The 18,689-nt window shown below is 40.3% G+C and overlaps 1 protein-coding gene across 3 annotated transcripts in view; it reads right to left on the bottom strand.

Moving 5' to 3' along the window:
- The window catches only part of LOC128611412 (serine/threonine-protein phosphatase 2A 55 kDa regulatory subunit B beta isoform), a 60,760-nt gene that overhangs the window by 40,772 nt on the left and 1,299 nt on the right, over window positions 1-18,689 (bottom strand). The window contains exon 1 of one of the 3 annotated variants that reach the window (XM_053630894.1): window positions 14,596-14,882. The exons of the other annotated variants lie outside the window; for them this stretch is intronic. Coding sequence (XP_053486869.1) covers window positions 14,596-14,674 — 79 coding nt within the window. The 5' untranslated portion in view covers window positions 14,675-14,882. Of the gene's footprint in view, window positions 1-14,595; window positions 14,883-18,689 lie in introns of those variants that run through there. 3 annotated transcript variants of the gene reach the window in all.

The following is an 18,689-nucleotide window of genomic DNA, read 5'->3' as shown; positions in this document are numbered from 1 at the left end:
ACAGCATAATGCTACTATAGAGGACTTATTTCTTTGAAAATTTCAGGTTCGTGTCTGGTCCCCCACCAAAGATATTCAACCCGAAATTTAGGGGATTTTTAAAAAATTAGCACTCTCTTGCCCCCATTAAAACATAGAAAACGGTCTCAAACCTGAAATGTTCTGCCTGCACACTATACTTACCTAGGTACCCCCTAAAAAATTTAAGACTGAGACTCGAACCTTTCCCATTATAAACTGACCCTAAACGTGGAACTATGAGCAATCTTGAGCATTAGATTTGCTCATAAGTTCAAAGTCTAAGAAACAAGAATGTACAAAATGTTTATATATGAGCATGTACCTTGTAATGTTCTCTAGAAATCAGTCATTGTACAAAGTTGCTAGCACCATCCTAAGCCGAGATATTGCAGTTTGCATAAACAGCTGTATAACCACAATTTGTTGAGTGCATTGACACAAAGATGGCTGTCGCAGTTAAACCATGGAAAAAACAACAACAAACAAAACCCAAAAAACTGGTGGTTTTGCAATGCCAATACATAGACGTAATCACTCAAACATTTTTTGGAAATTTAAAAACAATTGAACAAAACAACTTTGCAATTATTGGACCACTTGAGATGGAATGACACATCTACTTTATCAGACACATCCACCATATTAATTTACAGCTAGAGACGATTGCTCATATTTTTCTATTAACTTGTGTTAAATGTCCTCTAGCCCATCATCAGTGTCAGTTTCTGACCACAGGATTGATGTTGGCTGGATATTATATTGCTTATAATTCCACCTACATTTTCAGTATACTGGATGTTTCTTAATACAATCAATATTCCATATAAAGCCTTACCTGACTGAAGAGCTTACATTACACTACCATCTGCTGGTTTAATGAAGCAGTGGGCAAATAAAATCAATGATAAGTTATAACTCTAGAGGGCACTATATCCTCAATATTGCAGTACACACAAACAGATGGACCTACTGAATGAACATCAAGTGTTTTAGTAAGGTATTGGACAAGGACGAGTCACAAAAAGCTTCGATGCACCTTGGAATAGATTCTACAAGTCACTGGAACTGTACTGCGGAGACGTAGTCCAGGTACTCGCGTACCTGTCCAAAATATCTCATAGGTGTTTTAATTGGGTTGAAATATGCTTACTGTGTAGACCATAACAGCATGCACATCATTTACATACCTATCAAACTATTCAGTGAGTCCTCATGACCACTCAGAGACCACTCAGGAGGATCAGGATAAAAAGGTTTCATTATAGGATAAAGGTGATCAGTCAAAATAGCACTGTGTTTGCAGTGACCTTTCACACTAAGTGGACAAATGGCCCCAAGCCAGAGTTGAATTTTAACTCATCGCCCATTTGGACACATTCCACAGAGTGTACTTTTATATTTCCCACATGCCCTACATCCTCTGTGTCAAAGGCCACATCTGCAGGGGACAGCAGCACATTAAATCTTTGTTTATGATTGTGTAGGAGTGAACAGGAAATTATGTAATGAGCGTCATAGGACAATGAACAGGAACATTCTGGGTTGAATGGCCTCACACACACACACACACACACACACACACGCATTTAAAAAACAAACAGTAAAAGTTGGGGAGGAGAAAGGAAGTCAAGAAAATGCACACACACAAATGAACAAAAGCATACATGCATGCATGCACACACACACACACACACACACACACACACACACACACACACGTTTACACGTTTGTCTTACTATTCTTATAAGGACCTTCCATTGACATAATTATGCAGCTATCTGATGCCACAACCAAATCTAACCACAACCTTAACCTCAGTAAGCAAAAATAAACCTTTTGGTTCTTCTAGCTTTTAAAATAAAAGCTGCAGGTTTTTTTTTAAGCAGTTTTCCTCTTGAGGACTAAGCCAGGTCAAAACTGTCAGATATTACTTTATTATCCTTGTGTGAAGACATACACATACACACACACTCATACACACACACATACACACGGCCACATGCTAAAACATCATTTAACAAGTGATGTCCTTGAGCCGAGTCCTTAGGGAGATGTAAATAGAAGCTCTCAGAGATCAGGCCTTCCCACTGAGTCAGCAATTCCCCACATTACACGCCAGTCATGCCTCTCTCTCACGCACACACATATAAAGACACCCCTCTGGCTCAAACAACCTGTTTGACTCAAACTCACCCATGTCACACATGCCTCCCTCATCACTCCCCCTGTACATCTGTACAGTGTTGCATAAGGTAGTGTGCAGCAGACAGGTTTACACTGGAGCTGCTATTAACTGGGATGTGCTATTGATCAAAGCTCTGGGGAAACACAGACCCGAATCAATGACGCTGTGCAGGTCTCTGCTGCCGAGAACACGGATGTAAAATGTCATTTAAGCTCCAGTATCTAACTCAATTCAGCAATGTGTTTAACAGCGGGATGGCTGAAGCCAGGACAATGCAGGAGGATGTGTGACAAACAAAAATTAGATTTAGCCCACAACTCCTATGTGAAGAAAATAAATCCGATATCTGACAAGTGTTTATAATTCCCACAACCCTTTGTAAACTTGACCAAAGAAAAGACATTTGCAAGCTGAGGCTAAGTTACTAGATCTGTTTATGTCTCAGCATGATGTCAATACTAATAGAATCTCACACAACATACGAGGCTCACAAACACTCACTCAAGCACTTGTATCCATGTCTAATATTACGCACACCAACTTGCCCAAGCACCCTTTCCTTAGTGTTGCTTATGATTAATATTCACCCCCCCCCCCAACACACACACACACACACACACACACACACACACACACACACACACACATACACAGCGTCAGAGTTCCGGCTGTGTTGGCTAGCTGTTAGAGTTTCCTGGAAACAGACAGAGGGTGACGTCCAAGTCCACTCTCTTCCAGCAACTTCTTTTAGATTCACATGCTAATATTTTTAATAGCACAACCCTTTCAGAATGACTTTTATATGATACTACAGTATTCTGACTGAAAATAATAACAAATATACATGGATAAGTTCTTTTTTTTCTGTAATTTAATTCAAAAAGTGGAACTTTCATATATTCTAGATTCATTAAACATAAAGTGAAATATTTCAAGCCTTTTTCTCTTTTAATCTTGATGATTACGGCTTACAGAAAAAATCCAGCATCTCAAAATATTAGAATAAAGAATTTATGATACAGAAATGTCGACCTGAGAAGAGCTCTAATCAGCTAATTAACTCAAAACACCTGCAAAGGTTTCCTGAGCCTTTAATCTCACAGTCTGGTTCTGTACACACAAAGACAATCATGGGGAAGACAAGTAAAGTTTGCACTTCATTTGGAAATCAAGGTCCCAGAGTCTGGAGGAAGAGTGGAGAGGTACAGAATCCAAGTTGCTTGAAGTCTAGTGTGAAGTTTCCACAGTCAGGGCTACCCATGCCACCCCTTAGCTATGCCCAACAACTGTGTCCTTAAATGGACAGTATCTCCTTCCTGACATTTCTACTTCTTTGTAGACTGCAGGCTTTTCTGCTGTTGACACTTCACTGTACTAATGTTTCAATCAGCCACCTCAAAAGGTATTGCCAAGTCATAGGATAAACAAATAAGAAACAGCCTCTCACTCACTCATCTCCCTCACCCATCATTATTTACTGTCAAATTTAGTTTTGATCAATCCCCACCCACTAATCGGTTCAATTTTTTTTTTATATATATATATATATGTAAATCCAGCTATACAAATTTAAATTTACATTTTTTATTTATCCCTAATTAACAAGCCAGACGAGATGACACGAGGAAGAAATCTTGAGAGGAACCAGACTCAAAATGGAACCCACCCTCTTCTGGGTGACACTGGATAGTGCGATTATAAATAATTTCAGTCAAGTCTCCCCCGTCATACAACAGCTACCAACTGGGGAGACTGAAACCAGTCAACCACATCTTTTCAAACTGCTCCTCATGATGCATCACAGGGCGACGTAAAACAGTCAGAAGAGCTCACAAATGTCTGTGATGGTGTCGCTGTGAGTGACAGTGGAGAGAGTATGCCGTCCCTCCTACCCATAGAGCACGGCCAATTTTGCTCTCTAGGACTTCTGGCCAAGGATGGCTGAGGATTCAAACATGCTAATAATGGGATCTCTGGATGAAAAGCCAATCACTTTTCTATTTCCAGAATTTTCATTCACACTTAACCACTTGCCAGTTAATTATCACTGATTTCCTGTGTAAAAGTATGTGTGCAAAAGGAGCTCTGTAGGAAAATGTAGAAACTGAACCTCTTAAAGGAAATAAGGGAAACCAGCACCTCTTTTCAGAAGTGCTATTGTGAGTATACAGACAGCCAGGTGCTGTGGAGAGGTGTTTTTGTATGGGTACAATGTTTGTCTGTAGTCTAGGCTATAAGGGCTATCACTCTACATTCCAAGCTCTGCTGTGTGAGTTTCTGCTTCACATTTTTGCTGTTTATTTAAAGCTGGTTTTCTGTTTCTCCTCCTCCTCCTCCTCTTGCCCCTGCCCTCGGTTCTTTGTAATATAGTCTACAGTGCAATAATTCCGGCTCAACGTATTAATAAAACTAATTCAAGAATGCTTTGACTGGGCAAGTGGGTTAAGAAAAAGTGCACATACACATAAGTCTGTGCTAGTTGTGTGCATGTAAACATAACTGTGTATATGAGTGTCTTTATGTAGGTATTACAAACTGGTCTCTCTTGTTTCCCAGGCAGAAACGCAGAGAGAAAGAATGAGAGAAAATATTTAAAGCTTTAAGAGACATAAAACCAAAATGGACCCCACTGCCCTACCGTTTAATTTTTGGTTATCACACAGTGTTTGACTGAAGCTCTGACTTATTGAGTGTGTACTAGACATGCTCTAAAGAGGACACACTGCTGCCCTTGTCCTTGGTGCTGAATGTCATCAATACTGTCTGAAATGTGTGGTAAACAATTAGTGCTCCTGAATGTGATTACTATGCATTGTAAACTGCAAATGTATTTGTTTATTGTTCAGAAAATGCCATATACAGTGGATATAAAAAGGTCTACACATCCCAGTCAAAATCGCAGGTTTCTGTCAAGTAAAAAAACAACCCAAAATAATACATGAGATCCATCCATGTGATAATCCATGATTTTTTTCTTTCTTTAATTTGATATAGCAACCAACAAAATTCATATGAAAAACAAATAGAAATGGTTTTTTTTTTTGGGGGGGGGGGGGGGTACCTTACAATAACTTGGTTTGCACACCCTTGTATAATGGGGCATGTGACTGTGCTCAGAATTAAACAAGCAATCTCATTCACAAACTCACGTTCAAAAGAAATCATCATACAGTTGTCATCAATAAAGTGATTCTAATTAACCCCATATAAAGATCAGCTGTTTCTGTAGGATTTTCTTCGCATCTTCTTGCTTCATCCGACTGCTGAAGCCATGGTCTGCAAAGCGTACAAAGCATGTACAGCATCTCATTGTCAAATGGTACTGATTAGGAGAGAGAGAGAGGTACGGAAGAATTTCCAAAACATTAGATGTACCATGGAACACCATGAAGGCCATCATGAACAAATGAAGAAAATGGTGCACTACATCAACCAAGAACAGTATGCCCCTCCAAAATTGAGTATTGAAATTGAGCAGTATTGAAGGAGCTAGATAGAAATATCTGGCCACTCAGTCACTTTGAGTCACAAAAATCATTTGTATTCTTCACATATCTGGGCTGTGGGGTAGAGTGGCTAGACAGAAGCCCTTTCTCACGAAAAACTGTGTTACGAACTAATGAGACCAACAATTTTGGGCAGAGTTCTAATACATATGTTCAGCACAAAAGCAAGACCACTTATCACCCAAAGAACACCAAACCCATGGTGAAGCATGGTGGTGGCAGCATCGAGCTATGAGGCTGCTTTTCTTAAGCTGGGTCTTGGGCTCTAGTCAAGATAGAGGGAAAAATGGATAGCTCCAAATATGATTTTATGTAGGCACAAAGCCTACATGCCTCTGGTAGGCAGCTGGAGGGAGATGAAGACAAATTTCACATTCCAGCAGGATAATGACCCAAATCAACAAATGAATGGCTGCAGAAGAAGAAAATTTGGAATGTTTTGGAACGGCCCAGTCCAGATTTAAATCCTATCATAAACCCATGCAATGAATTGAAGAGGACTGTGCAAAAAGAAAAGATCCCCCCACAATTTGACAGATCTGGAGCTCTGACAGTGTTGTATTAAAAGCAAAAGGTACTTTAACAAAGTATTAATTAAGGGGTATACAAAGTCGCACAAACACCGTTTTTCTTTTATTCCCCTTTTCTCTTTATTATTCACTTGAATTTTGTTGCTTGCTGTAATTAATTTTTTTTTTTTTTTTTTACATCACAACAACCCGCAATTTTAACAGGGGAGTGTAGAGTTTTTTTTACATCCACTGTACCTCTATTTTTCAGTTCATCTACAAAGAATCCCAAGATGTTAAAATTAACATGCGTGTATCATCAAAGCAAGACAACAATCCCAACACCTAATACAAATTTGCTTTATCATGACCCCTCTCTGTCTCTGGACCTTATGTGAAGAAGGTAGGCTTGTTTGATTATTGACTTTCCCCCTATAATATTGCAATATACCATTTTAAAATATCACGATGAACAATATAATCATTTTGCCACTCTGAACTAAAAATCCATATCATTGTGTTTTTCCCCTTCACAATGATGAGTCAGAAGACTGCGGAATGGGTGGCATTTATTCTAGTCAGTTTTACTTCCACAGACGAAAACAAAAACAGCTAATGCACTAAAAAAAAAAAGGGTGAAACACCATTATTCTGAGGCACACACATTCACAGCCCTAACCCCAAAACTACAATAGCCATAATACAGTGATAAACACCTAAAAAGTACTCTTGAACACTAGCATACTCTGATGCAAAATGCGTAATTGTTGGCAGGTCTGGTTATATAATATAATTAGTGATAAACATCACTAGAAATCATGTAGGGATGATCCTACTGCATCACGCAAGCCTATGCGAAGGCAGTGCATAAAATCTAAAGCACAAACAGATGCGAGGAAGATTGATGAATATTACGACAGCATCACTCCATAAACTGCTCAGAGGATGCCTGGACATACAAGGTATTAGAGAATATTTATATCACATTATCCCTGTGTCCGTGTGGGTTTCCTCCATGTTCCTCTCCCTTCCAAAAACACAAAAGTATTCCCAGTCTAGGCCCAGGATGTGACCCTGACCAGGATAAAGCAGTTATTCAAGAAGGGGTGATTCAAACTGGGGAGATTTAAACTGAATTCAACAGAAGGGGAGATTCAAACTGAAATCACTTTGTTGTTGTCCTCCCCGCCATTATCTCAATGAAAGATACAACAATGAAAGAACAGGTGTAAAACACAATGCCTTGCTATAAAATGCCTTCTCCATTTCATCTTAAGGGTATAAAAAACTTTTGCACATAACTGTATAATGCAGTAATTCACCATCTATGATTTGAATGGTATAAGAAGAAAAACTCTACACTTTGTCTGCGAAATGAAGGCAATCATTTCATATTATTGTATTACACAACGTGTTGTGTAATGTAGAATAATTGTATAATACGATACGAACTGAAACAAAGTGCAGAGCGGGGACAAAAGTGTGCTCATCCAGACAGATCACTGACACACACTCTAATGTTCACAGAGACACACAAACCCTAAGTAATGTGTTGTTCATTTTGAAGACTCTCCTATAAATGCAGCATTTTCTGAGAGAACGAGAAGAAGGAGACAGGGAGAGTGAGAAAGAAATTTTGTACCTTTGATAACCTGACTGAACTACTAAAGAGCTAACAAACTACAAAAGATTTTTAAAAATAAGAGCGTGGGTGGCCGCAGAGGTGTCGTGTATAATTTTGCTGATTCATTTGCTGCTTCTAGTCACAGGTCCAGCAGAGCCCTTCTCAGAACCGAGTGTTCTACATAGGACAGACAATAGAGCTCCTTATCTCTGAACACTGCTGCTGAGCCTCTCAAACTAAAGCATTTAGAATGAGATTAAATATAGCTAGCCTTGGTGAGTCCCTACCTCGCTTACTCTCATCTCCTCTGGAGTGTCTCTAAATCAACTGACCTGGTGTGAGCCTGCTTTCATAAAGCAGTACTTTCACTGCAGATTTTCCTGTCTCATTGTACACAAAAAAACTCCTCGGCAGTGGTGTAGTCTATAGACTTGCCACTGCTCCAGCAACCCCCATCACCACATACATACACACACAAATTGATCAGACAGGCTTGATCAAGCAGCAGTGGCAGCTCATCCATAGTGGCAGGTAGAACCCACCATATACAATCAGATGTTCAACAAGGTCCTCATTCACAACTCCATATGTTATAAATTACTTTAAAAAATATGATTTACTAGGGCTGCAACTAAAGATTATTTTCATGAATGATTAATCAGCTGATTATTTTTTCAGATTAATCAGATGGGGGGGGAGGGGGGGGTTCAGTACCATTATTTTCATTTATTTAAAATAAAATCCACAAATTGAATGTTACAAATATACACTGCAGACTAAAATTTACATTAACTGTTTGTCCAATTATGTGTGTGTGTATATATATATATATATATATATATATATAAGTTTATATTATATATAAGTATTTATGCATTATTTTTTATGGATGCACAAAAAAGCAATGATAATTAAAGTACAGTCCGAAATTAATAATAAAATCCCTTTCACTGCACCTGATGGTTTCTATGACTCACTGTCTTTAAGCATATTGTTTCACTCATGTTTACTTTGATTGTACCATTTTAATTTACATTACAGATCACACCTATCACCGCATCTATACTGCGAGTGAGGAGCGGCGCTAACGTTAATGCTTTTGTAGCATTGTAGCATTTGCCAGTTTGGAATGTTGACTACAAGTCAGTCCTTCTTGTCCAACATCAGTGCCTGTCCTCACAAATGTGCTTTTGTGTGAATGTCCCAAAAATTCCCACAGACACACTCCAAAATCTTGTTGAAACCCCTGCCAGAAGAGGGGAGGCTGTTACTGCCGCAAAGGGTGGTAGGTGGGGATTGGGCGGGGTGTGTCCATGGTTTTAGAATGGGATGTCCAATAAGCTCGTATAGGTGTTGTGGTCAGGTGGACACATATTTGTGGCCATATAGTGCATTTCGCAAAGATAGGGAGAGGGAAATGGGGATTATGGAGTGGATAATATCTGTTAATCAGAAATTCGCATGCACCATTGTGAGTTCCCGTTTGGTTTTTGAGATGTAGTTGGGATAGAAATTTTGCTGAAACCTGATAGCCCTGGTTAATGATATTACCTCTTCTGTGTGCACCTCAGACTTTGTGACAGGAAACACATCTGCTATATCAAACACAGTTAAACAAAGAAAAACTGCTCAAATCGAGCTGCTAGACTGTACACTGAATCACTCTATGCTGTTGACTCAAACATATTATGGGGTTGCTCTAAAAATTCACTACAAAGTGGCTTATTGCGTAAGTCAAGTGTGATAGCCTCTTGATTTAATTTTGTTTGAGGCCATATCATTATTAATACCAATATCTATGTTCACACTCTGAGAGGTAAACAGCTAAAGTAGCTAAATAGCTAATAAAATACAAGTTCTTCTTGAAAGCTTTTGCTTTTTTCATCCGGTGTGTGATGGTCACATTGACGTGCATAATAAAGTCATTTTATTCACATAACATTTCTGTAATACTGAGCAAATCCGTGCTGCATCCCAAAATGCAGACTACTTTACTAAATAATATGTCGCTGCACAATTGGTGTCATTAGCATTTAGGCATAATATTTAGTGTGCATTGTGTGGTTTTGACACAATTCTTGAATTCTAAATGTGTACACTGGAGGTGTAAAGTACGCAGTGGAGGAAGCATGCAGCACAACCAAACTTATGAAGGGTTCCTCCTTGTAATAGCATTTTACCACAAGAGAGGGCAAAATTACTAAATCTTATAGCCTGCAGCCTTAAACAATTAATCCTTTCCACAAGTGGTCACATGTAACCATTTCCATTTATGATTCTCATCACCCTTTAAAAACCCTACACTGCACAATAAAATGACAATAGGAAATCATGTTGATCATATCAAAGCCAGCAATAATCCATCACTGGCCTAAGTTAGCCTGCAGCTGTTGGAAACAACGAAAATGACTCCAGACAAACATAGAACACGACTGAATATACACTGAACCGTCATTACTCCTGAATGACAGTTATATTACCAGCACTTCCACCCTGGAAAGTTACTGACCAGAGCTCATTCAGGGACACACACATACACACACACAAATCAACTTTAAGACCTCACAGTGTCCACTGTAAAAACCCCTAAATTTATAAACCATTCTGTGGGTGCGAGCCGGAACCTTGAAGCACTGGCAGCTCTCTCAGCCCTCACTGTTGTGCTTTATTTGCCCAGGTTACTGCAGTAGCATATTAATTTAGGTCAGCCGCCCCACTCTGCTCCCCCTCACGCCGTTCATTCACTTCCTGTAAAGAAAAACCAAAAGCGCACTTCATTACCCAGCTGAATGGGAAGGCAGACATGCTCTGCTTTTCCCTTAAAACCGGACACATCTTATTGTCCATCATCCTCATCATCCAGTTCTACAGACGGATGTAGATGAATGAATAAAAGGATGAATTAAAGGAGAAAAAAAGATCAGCATTTTGATGGCATGGTTTAGGTCCCACTTGTCTCTTTAGATGGAAGAGTCACTGCAAATCATTACAAAGCTATTCTGATGGTCTCTAATGGTCTCTTCCAGGATGGCAATGTCCCCATCAACAGAGCACGAGGGCTCACTAAATGATTTGGATGAAAATGATGCAAATCATATACTCTGGCCTTAACAATCACCAGATCTCAACCCAACTGAACACCTATGGAACATCATGGAGCGCCATGTTAGGCAGCGTTCTCCACCACCATCATCAAAACAACAACTGAGGGAAAATCGTTAGGAAGAATGACGTTCATCTCTCTAGTACAGTTCCACAGACTTGTAGAATCTACCTAAGGTGTATCGAAGCTCTTCTGGTGGCTTATGCTGTCCTAACACCTTACTAAAGAATGATTTGTTGGCTTTTCCTTTAATTTGTCAACTATCTGAGCACCAGGTTTGCTTGTCAGCACCGTCCTTAACGATTTCTGATTTTTGCTCATCATTATTCCTAGCAGGATGTTGCTAGCACCTACTTGGTGAAAGAACATACTAACAAACTGTGAGTCAGCTATACTTTGAGTTTATTAGTCCCCTGGTATATTTCTGATGACAGACCACATCAAACATTTCCACCAGGATAATCGAGCTTCAGTATAAAATTTGTCCAGAAATGCACTGAATAACTGCAGTTACCAGACGGCTGATTCACATATGAACTACAAGGGCCTCTCTGCTTCAAATATACTCACTGACGTGTTTGTGTGTCACTTGGTGGTGGTTGGGGGGGGTTTAAACAGAGGACAATGAAAGGACCGTAGCTATTATTCAAACAACACAATAAATATCCTGCCCCTGAGCGCAGCACTGAAAACAATGTGCGATTCAATAACCACCTCACAGCCGGACATAGGAGTCAATAAGAGTCATTTCAATTTGATCTCTTTATGGTCTCTATGGTCAGGCTCACAGGTTCGTTAGTAATGTCTCAAACCAAGACGATCAAACTCCATCGCCAAAAAAAGAAAGTAACTGTAACGACAACTTCGCAGCATACTATATAACAATCGTATGACTGAATTGTTAATACACAAAAGTACCACATGAGAGCATGATACTTTGTCATAGCCTATTTATTTTCTGCTGTTATTTTACTAAGAACTCCAGAGAACCTCGGTTGAGACACAGCACACCCCCAAAGCATGCGCTGTCACATGTTTTTGTAACAAGTCATCTGTTTAAGCTTGCTTCTAGCCAGTGTGAGAAGGGAAACAGAATGGAAACTACTGTGAGACTTCACAAGCACAATAAATACAACTGTATTACATGTAAAAATGTAGGTACAGTAAGAACAGGGACTTCAGTTTGGAAGTAGGTCAATAATTACTTATTTTGTTGCTGGACAACTAGAGTAATTATTTTTCCCTGCCTCTATTATTACATAAATATTAAAACTCATAATCAAAGCTATTCACCAGCCTTTAAGGGTTTTATGAGTCTTGTGAGATTAAAGATTTCTTAAAGAACTGATTGAGAATGCGAATTTTGACCTTTAAAATGCACAACACAGCACACCAAAACCAAGAGAATTCAATACAAAGTACGGTACTCATACCACAAGTCACAAGCTGTACATGTGCATGTTCACACAAACCAGGCTCAAAATATAATGATTTCCTCTCTCTCTCTGGCTCTGCATTCAGTTTAGACACCCTGGTCATAAGGTCATGAGTAGGCACTCTGGGATCCATGGTTTTATCTTCTTTCTTTGTTCTTCCCTGATTATTCATCAGATTAAACTTCGCATCTTGTTAGCAGGAACTAATACCAATAAATGTAACTTCTAAAGCAAAAAGACAAAACAAATAACACATCAAGCACTCTTAACAGAATCGACCTCTTAACAGAATAAGCCTCTCTCTCGAAAAAAAAAACTCACAGCAGTCTTAATATGTAATGTTCGTTCCTACGAAGATTCCTTCATTCCTTTCATCACAATATAATACTGACAAATTGTTTTAATCACTCACAATGTGCTAAATGTCATCCTCATGTTGAGTGCTGTCCTCTACTATATGCTGTGAATTATACATAAAACTTGTCTATTCATGTTGTAGTCTTGTATAGGTTTTTGTGTCCACCAACTAAGTATGGAATAAAGCATTATGGGGGAAAAAATCGCTGTTATAGGAAAATAACCAACAACATGGTGGCGTGAAGAATCGGTATTGTTACCAGCCTGAAGCTGATTAAACTGTATACCAATAACAACACATCCCAAACAGCTTTATTTCTCTTACACTGCAGCAATTTGCAAAAGACTTTCTTTTTTTTTATTAAAGAAGGAACCGTAATACTTTTTATCTGTTTATAGTTACATTTGATGTTGTGGAATGTGGAATGGTCATTAATGAGACACAAAAATGCTGCATCTTAGAGGAAAACAACAAAAAAGCGCTATGGTATGGGGGGAAAAAGGATAATAATAATAATGCAAAAAAAAACAGGCCTAATTAACTCATTCATTCATTCATTCGGCTTATGCTTCTCCTGGCCGGGGTCGCGGTGGCAGCAAGCTGAGAAAGACAGACCAGACTTCTCTATCCTTGGTCACAGACTGCAGCTCCTTCTTGGGAATCCACACATATTCCCTGGCCAACTCTGAGACATAATCTCTCCATCGGGTACTGGGTCTGCCCCGGGATCTCCATCCAGTGAGATGTGCCTGATTCAGCTCCTTGTAAGGTGCTCAAACAAATCTCAACTCTCTGGCTCCTCTCAATCTGGAGGAGCAGTGGCTCTACGATGAGAGGGTAAGGAGCTTGACAATCACCAACATTAAGCCCTGCAACCCTGCGACGGAAGCTTGTTTCCACCGCTCGTACCAACCTTATTCTTTTGGTCACGATCCACAGCTCGTGGCTATAAGTGAGGACTTCATCTACAAACGAGAGCTTCATCCACAAACTGGGCTCCAGCTCCACCACTACAAACTGGTACAGAGGCTGCTGACCTGATCTGTTTGTCACTCTCACACTCTCTTTTTCCAGCACTTGTGCATAAAATCCCAGGATACTTAAACTCCACCACCATGGGTAAGATGGAGCAGATCCACTTAAACTCCACCACCGTGGGTAAGATGGAGCAGATCCACTTAAACTCCACCACCGTGGGTAAGATGGAGCAGATCCACTTAAACTCCACCACCATGGGTAAGATGGAGCAGATCAACTTAAACTCCACCACCGTGGGTAAGATGGAGCAGATCCACTTAAACTCTACCACCATGGGTAAGATGGGGCAGTTCCACTTAAACTCCACCACCATGGGTAAGATGGGGCAGATCCACTTAAATTCCACCACTGTGGGTAAGATGGGGCAGTTCCACTTAAACTCCACTACCATGGGTAAGATGGAGCAGATCCACTTAAACTCCACCACCATGGGTAAGATGGGGCAGTTCCACTTAAACTCCACCACTGTGGGTAAGATGGGGCAGTTCCACTTAAACTCCACTACCATGGGTAAGATGGAGCAGATCCACTTAAACTCCACCACCATGGGTAAGATTGGGCAGTTCCACTTAAACTCCACCACCATGGGTAAGATGGAGCAGTTCCACTTAAACTCCTCTACTTGAGTGAAGCTCACAAACACTGCAAACTGTTTACGGATCAAGTCTCTCCTACATCTTTGGTTGTAAAATTATGTCATGAGTATGATGCTTTGATTTTGCTGTAAAACTTCTCTAACGCAAATTTACAGCAACAACGTGTAGGGACGAACAATCTCAAACACGAGCGCGCGCACACACGCGCACTATCCTACCTTCGGCGTGGCAGGTGGAGGAAAGGATGATGCTCGGAGGTCGGAAGATGTACGGCAGGTAACGGGAGAAACATTTCATCTTTCCCCGGCTGTTTTTCGCTCTCTCAGGGCCGGCACGTCCCGCTGTGTGCTCCACATGAGCCGCGCTGTCGCTGAGTCCGTACACAAGCAGGCATTGAAGAAAACACTCAAGAGTTTGGGAAGCGTCGCGCGCAGTTAGCGGAAGTGTGAACCACCGCGGCTGTGTGTGTCCGTGTGTGTGTGTATGTCCGTGTCCGTTAGCTGTGTTTTTCCCTCTCCTCTCCTCCCATCTCCGGTCTGGAGGTTGGACTGTTTAGCGACTTTCAGGGAGGGGCAGTTCAGGGGTTAGAGTTAATGTTGAGACGTGGGGCATCAGTTTGTGCCCCGTGACACAGCATGTAAACAGACTGACCCCCCCCCCGGGGGTAAACAGTCTATACATTTATAATGCTTCCGTTCTGTGTTAGATTATTATCTCCGTTCAGAAATGTACAAACGTGTAGAACGCAGCTCGTTTTTAAATCATATCGTCACCTACATTAGGAAATTATATGTAAAATGCCCCAGAGTCGCTTCAAAGTTCGCCCAGTCAAATTCAAAGCAAAATAAATGGTGCCCTCTATTGGTTGATTTTCATATTGTTTCTCGAGTTTAGTGTTTTGAGTGCGTCCTCACTGCAGCCTGTACCAAGTACACCTGGCTATATACATTATATTATACATATATATATACACACACACATACACACATATGTATATTAGTACACTTCTAACTCTCTGTGCTGCTATAATAGGTGAATTTCCCTCATCCACTGCCTACTGGATGTTGTAACATTAACCCCAGCCCTAAACATAACCACAGCCGTAGTTGAATTACTTAGCGACATACTGTATCTGCCTTTGCTGGCAGACAGGCTACAGTGAGGACCATGATGTAAAAGAAAACGTGATTCATCAAACCAGGCCACCTTCTTCCATTGCTCAATGGTCCAGTTCTGATGCTCACGTGTCCATTGGCGCTTTTGGTGGTGGACACAGATCAGCTTGGGCACTCTGTGATGCACTGTGTGTTCCGACACCTTTCTATCATAGCCAGCATTAACCTTTTCAGCAGTTTGTGCTACAGTAGCTCTTCTGTGGGATCAGAAAAGATGGGCCAGCCTTCGCTCCCTATGCACCCATGACCCTATCGCCAGTTCACCGGTTGTCCTTCCTTGGTCCAGTTTTAGTAGGTACTAACCACTGCATACTGGAAACACCCCACAAGACCTGCTGTTTTGAAGATGCTCTGACCCAGTCGTCTAGGTAATTACAATTTGGCCCTTGTCAAATAATGCTGCCTTATATATCCCACCCCTAGACAGGTGCCACTGTAATGAGATAATCAGTGAGTATTCACTTCACCTGTAAGTGGTTTTAAAGTTATGTCCGATCAGTGTATATTAAAATGTGCCCTGTAAAAAAAAATAATTAAAAAATCCCTAATCTTGGCAATTTATGGCCGTGAGTCACACATTACGTGAGTCACACCAAGTCCAGTATGTAGACTGTAATCTTAGAAGTCTGTGTATGATTTATTTATTTTTTTAAATCTGGGAGTAAAAATATGTTGTAAAAGTTCTCAAAACTCCTCTTAGTAGAGAACGACTTAATAGTACAATCTCAGAAAAAAGTACTAAACTGTATCATTCCTGGTCACTGCAATACATGTAGTATCGTTCACATGGCCTTTGGAAAAAAAAAATATATGACACATAATTGCACTTTAAGGACCAGTGCTGTACCTTTTAATTATCCTTTAGCGTAATCATTTAAACGTACACTTCATGCAACATTGCAGGTAAAAGATATACAAAGATACAAAAGATGTACCCTTGAGTCTTGCACCCCAGCAACAAGGAAAGGAATTTGTATAGTCTCACTGTTTTCTGAAATTGCAGAAGTAAATTTTAAGCATTTAGTACAACAGTTGTCTCTGCTTAAACTGGATCCCAACACCCAATTTTTATAGTAAGAACCAACAGACATGCACAAGAAGTAGTCTATACACAGAACACAATCACACCAGTGTTCGGTTGTTGGTAGAGGTGAGGTGACTCATGGTTCATGCTTCAAATGAGTGCGTTATCAAAATACTGGATACTACAGACAAATGAAGTAGTCTATTATTTCAATGGATAGCAAATAACTGTACTATCAATATTATATCAATATTGGTTTTTCCAAGAGTGGTGTGGACTCATTGGCTGAAATTGTTCAGTCTGGTTAGTTACTCCAGCAGGAAAAGAGATGGCCCGGGCCTCAAAACATAACAGCTAAAGAAATTATACTGTACATTAAACACGGAGTAATCAGTTAATTGATTGTGTGTGTGTTCATATTTACAATCCACATATTACATTTTTGAGATCAAATGAACAGAGCAGCAAGATGACCATGTGGCTCTAATGGCTGTGCCTCAAGCAACCATTTTCCGTGGAATTAACACCACCATTACATGATTATTACCACAGATAATGGCACAGCAGTAGGCAAACCGTAGATGATGAATACAGTTGGATGCAGGTTTACTATTCCATCTAAAACTTACTGACTTGTTTTCACTTAGCACTTAGCATGAGTTGAGGTTACAGGCTGCTTAATTTATTTAGTTCAGGAAAATGCCTATACAGCTTAGCTAGCAGGAGGTATTTTTCCATATGTGATTAAATTGCTTAGGAAAATGCACTAAATCCAATAAAATGTCTATCTGTCCATCCATTTTCTGTACCTTTTATCCTTCACAGGGTCATGCAAGAGCCTGGAGCCTATCTCAGGGCAGTTGGGGCACAAGGCAGGGGACACCCTGGACAGGGTGCCAATTCAACGCAGGGCACAATCGCACACCCATTCACACACTACGGACAATTTGGAAATGTCAGTCAGCCCAAAATGCATGTCTTTGGGGGAATTTGGGGGGGGGGGGGACTGCAAACTCCACACATACAAGGCGGAGACAGGATTCGAGCACCCAACCCAGAGGTATGAGGCAAACATGCTAACCGCTAACCACTATGCACCCCCAGACATCTGAATCCAAATGCGATGATAAAGGGGATAGCAATTTTACAAGAGGAAATTGCATCCCCATGCTTCTCCCTTTAAATCAAGCTCTGCTGTTAAAACAGTAGTTATTTTTTTAAGTTCAATATCCAAGTCTAAAGTGACTGTTTTGCCTACGTAGAAGACACCTTTAATGACCCATAAACTACACATTGCAATAGACATCAAGTGAGAAGAACCACTGTGGTGCTGTGAGAGTGGGTATAAGCTTTGTGAACAGGTGCCATCTGCTCTCATCCCTTGAGCATCAGCATATCAAAGAGTTGACTTCCTCTCTCTCTCTGTCTCTCTCACACACACACACACACACACACTCCTCCTCACTGCCTGACTCACTGTTGGAGGCCTTCACTGGCTTTTTAAAGGAAGCACTAAAACCTCAATGAATATTTATGAGCCACCAGGATTTCTAATTATAGATTGACAAAGATAAAGATACATACAGCTAGGAAAATATGGACCTTAATAATTATCAGCTAGAACTTACTGCTAAATTTCTTGGCTTTCATTTTGGCATAGCTTATTGAGTCTGTGTTTCTAATATAGTACTTAGCCTTTACAGAATCTAAGTTATAGTCTAAGAGTCTAAGCTAAGTGATCATATAAGGTGTGTATACTACAGAGTTATCATCACATCATTATAGACTTTTTTTTTTGTTGACTTTTTAGTCTTGGTTGAGTATTGTAGTCTGCATGGTGTAGAAGCCCCTATATATTTTTGACACACGGACGAATTATTAATTACTGATGAAGTTTCTCACTAACTTCTTCAGTGAAATAAAACATCCATCCATCCATTTTCTGTACCACTTATCCTACGCAGGGGAGCCTGGAGCCTATCCCAGGGCATTCGGGGCACAAGGCAGGGGACACCCTGGAGGGGTTGCCAACCCATCGCAGTGCAAAATCACACACCCATTCACACATTACGGACAATTTGGAAATGCCAATCAGCGTACAAAACATGTCTTT

The sequence above is a fragment of the Ictalurus furcatus genome, chromosome 8, assembly GCF_023375685.1.
Source record: "Ictalurus furcatus strain D&B chromosome 8, Billie_1.0, whole genome shotgun sequence".
NCBI classification, from domain to species: Eukaryota; Metazoa; Chordata; class Actinopteri; order Siluriformes; family Ictaluridae; genus Ictalurus; species Ictalurus furcatus.
Note: the sequence above shows the minus strand (reverse complement) of the source record. Positions and strands in the feature narration are given on the sequence as shown.